Source organism: Lipotes vexillifer, unplaced genomic scaffold (assembly GCF_000442215.2).
Source record: "Lipotes vexillifer unplaced genomic scaffold, Lipotes_vexillifer_v1.1 C26874641, whole genome shotgun sequence".
Lineage (NCBI taxonomy): Eukaryota > Metazoa > Chordata > Mammalia > Artiodactyla > Lipotidae > Lipotes > Lipotes vexillifer.
Window position 1 is genome coordinate 1 of NW_006791938.1, and position 2,009 is coordinate 2,009.

The 2,009-nt window shown below is 44.7% G+C and overlaps 1 protein-coding gene across 1 annotated transcript; it reads left to right on the forward strand.

The window, feature by feature from the left end:
- Positions 1 to 401: 401 nt before the first annotated feature.
- Positions 402 to 1,752, forward strand: LOC103078786 (protein DDX26B-like; the record flags this gene model as incomplete). The annotated part of the gene is made up of 2 exons (XM_007464989.1): positions 402 to 773; positions 1,659 to 1,752. Coding segments are annotated over 2 exons (466 nt in total), but the record flags the coding sequence as incomplete, so codon positions are not given.
- Positions 1,753 to 2,009: the final 257 nt, after the last annotated feature.

Consider the following 2,009-nt stretch of genomic DNA (forward strand, 5'->3'; position numbering starts at 1 on the left):
GGGTGGGGGGGGGGGGGGGGGCCACGTAATCTGATGTCAAGCTCGGTAGAGCATGGCATTTCATAGGTAAAGGACAGAAATCATGACACCAAGTGAGACTTGCTGCTTTTCAGCTTGTAAAGCACAAGCTGCAGCTAAACCCTCAGCACCAGGGACCTGAGCCTCTTTATTAGTTGTACTGTCTTACTTGGTTTCCATATGTGTTCATGGTGCCATGAGGAGAAGAAAGTGCGTTTGTCGTATTACCTTCCTGAGCTCAATTTGAGGGGTCTCAGGCTCCATCTGGTACATCCTCTTGCTTTATGAAACCATTTCCTCAAAACTGAGGAGCACCGGGCGGTCCCTGTGGGGTTGCCATAATGCACCTGCGTCACAGCTCCACTTGTTAATTTGGTTTCCAGATGTTACTGTCACTCACGATGTTCACGAGAAGATGGAACATGGTCAAATCTCACCCGATGGCTTCTTGTCAAACTCTGCTGCCCCAGAGCTTATGAATATGGCAGGAGATGGTATCCCGCCCGACCAAGTGGATTCCCTGTCTGATGATTTCACTAGTCTCAGGAAAGATGACCTGATGCACAGTCCTGGTAGTAATGCACTCGTAGGAGGAACCAAGAACTGCAGTGTCTCTGTAGATGATCGAAAAGTCTCGGTAACGTCTGCTTTGGAAACTGGGCCAAATACGTCGCAAATAACTCCTGCTATGGCACAAGGAATCAATGCTGATATAAAACACCAGTTAATGAAGGAAGTTCGAAAATTTGGACGAAGTGAGTAGTGAAAGAACATCTATCAGTAATATAATGGAGGTCCCTTTCCGTTTATGTTTCAGAATAGATTCAAGGTATCTCTTGAGGTGCATTTTTGGGAAGTACTGGGTTTTCACATAATCTAAAATGACTCCTCTGGCTTTACCTAAAAGAGACCCAATACACCTTTCTCTCTCTCTTTCCCCTTACTTACTGTAATAGTTTCCTTTTGCTGCGATAACAACAAGTTATCACAAACTTCGTGGCTCAAAACTGTATTACCTTAGAGTTGTGGAAGTCAGATCTGAAATGACTTTCGCTGGGCTGGCACGAAGGTGTTGGCGGGCCAGGGTTCCTTCTGCAGGCTCTAGGGAGAATCCGTGTCCTCGCCTCTTCCAGCTTCTATGGGCTGCCTGTGCTCCTTCGCTCGTGGGCCCTTCCTCCATCTTCAAGCCAGCAACTTAGCCCCTTCTCTCCTCTCTAACCTCTGCTCCCACCCTTACATCTTTTCTTTCCGACCAGCTCTACTGCCTCCCTTTTATAAGGATATTTGTGGTTACGTTGGGCAACATGTATGAACATGGATAATCTCCCCATCTCAAGAGCCGTAACTTAATCACATCTGCAAAGTAAAGTCTCTTCTTTTGCCATATAAGGTAACATGTTCGCAGGTTCTCAGAATTAGGACACGGACCACTTGGGGGACCATTATTCAGCAGACCACACTGAATTAGTGTTTAGAGTTTCCCTAGCAGATATGTGCAGTTGTCTTGATTTGAGTGTTTCAAATACGAACTATACCTAACTTTCCACACACAAGGAATGATTACTGATGATGTGCAAAGATTGAATTTTATTCTTCATCCGTATTTTTAAAAATACTAATTTTTTTTTTAATATCTGCAGAGTATGAAAGAATTTTCACTTTGCTTGAAGGAGTGCAAGGACCTCTTGCAGTGAGGAGGCAATTTATTGAATTTACCATCAAGGAAGCTGCAAGGTGGGTGTAAAGAGGAACTCTTGTGTTTTTCTTAAGCAGGAGGGCCGCCCCATGCAAGACAGGTGGAGGGATTGGTTCTGCCTTGCTGTTCTTTTTGTTTTAATTAATTAATAATTAATTAATCAATTAATTAATATTTGGCTCCATTGGATCTTCGTTGCTCCGCATGAGCTTTCCCTAGTTGCGGCGAGCACGGGCTACTCTTCGTTGCAGTGCGTGGGCTTCTCATTGTGGTGGCTTCTCTTGTTGTGGAGCAC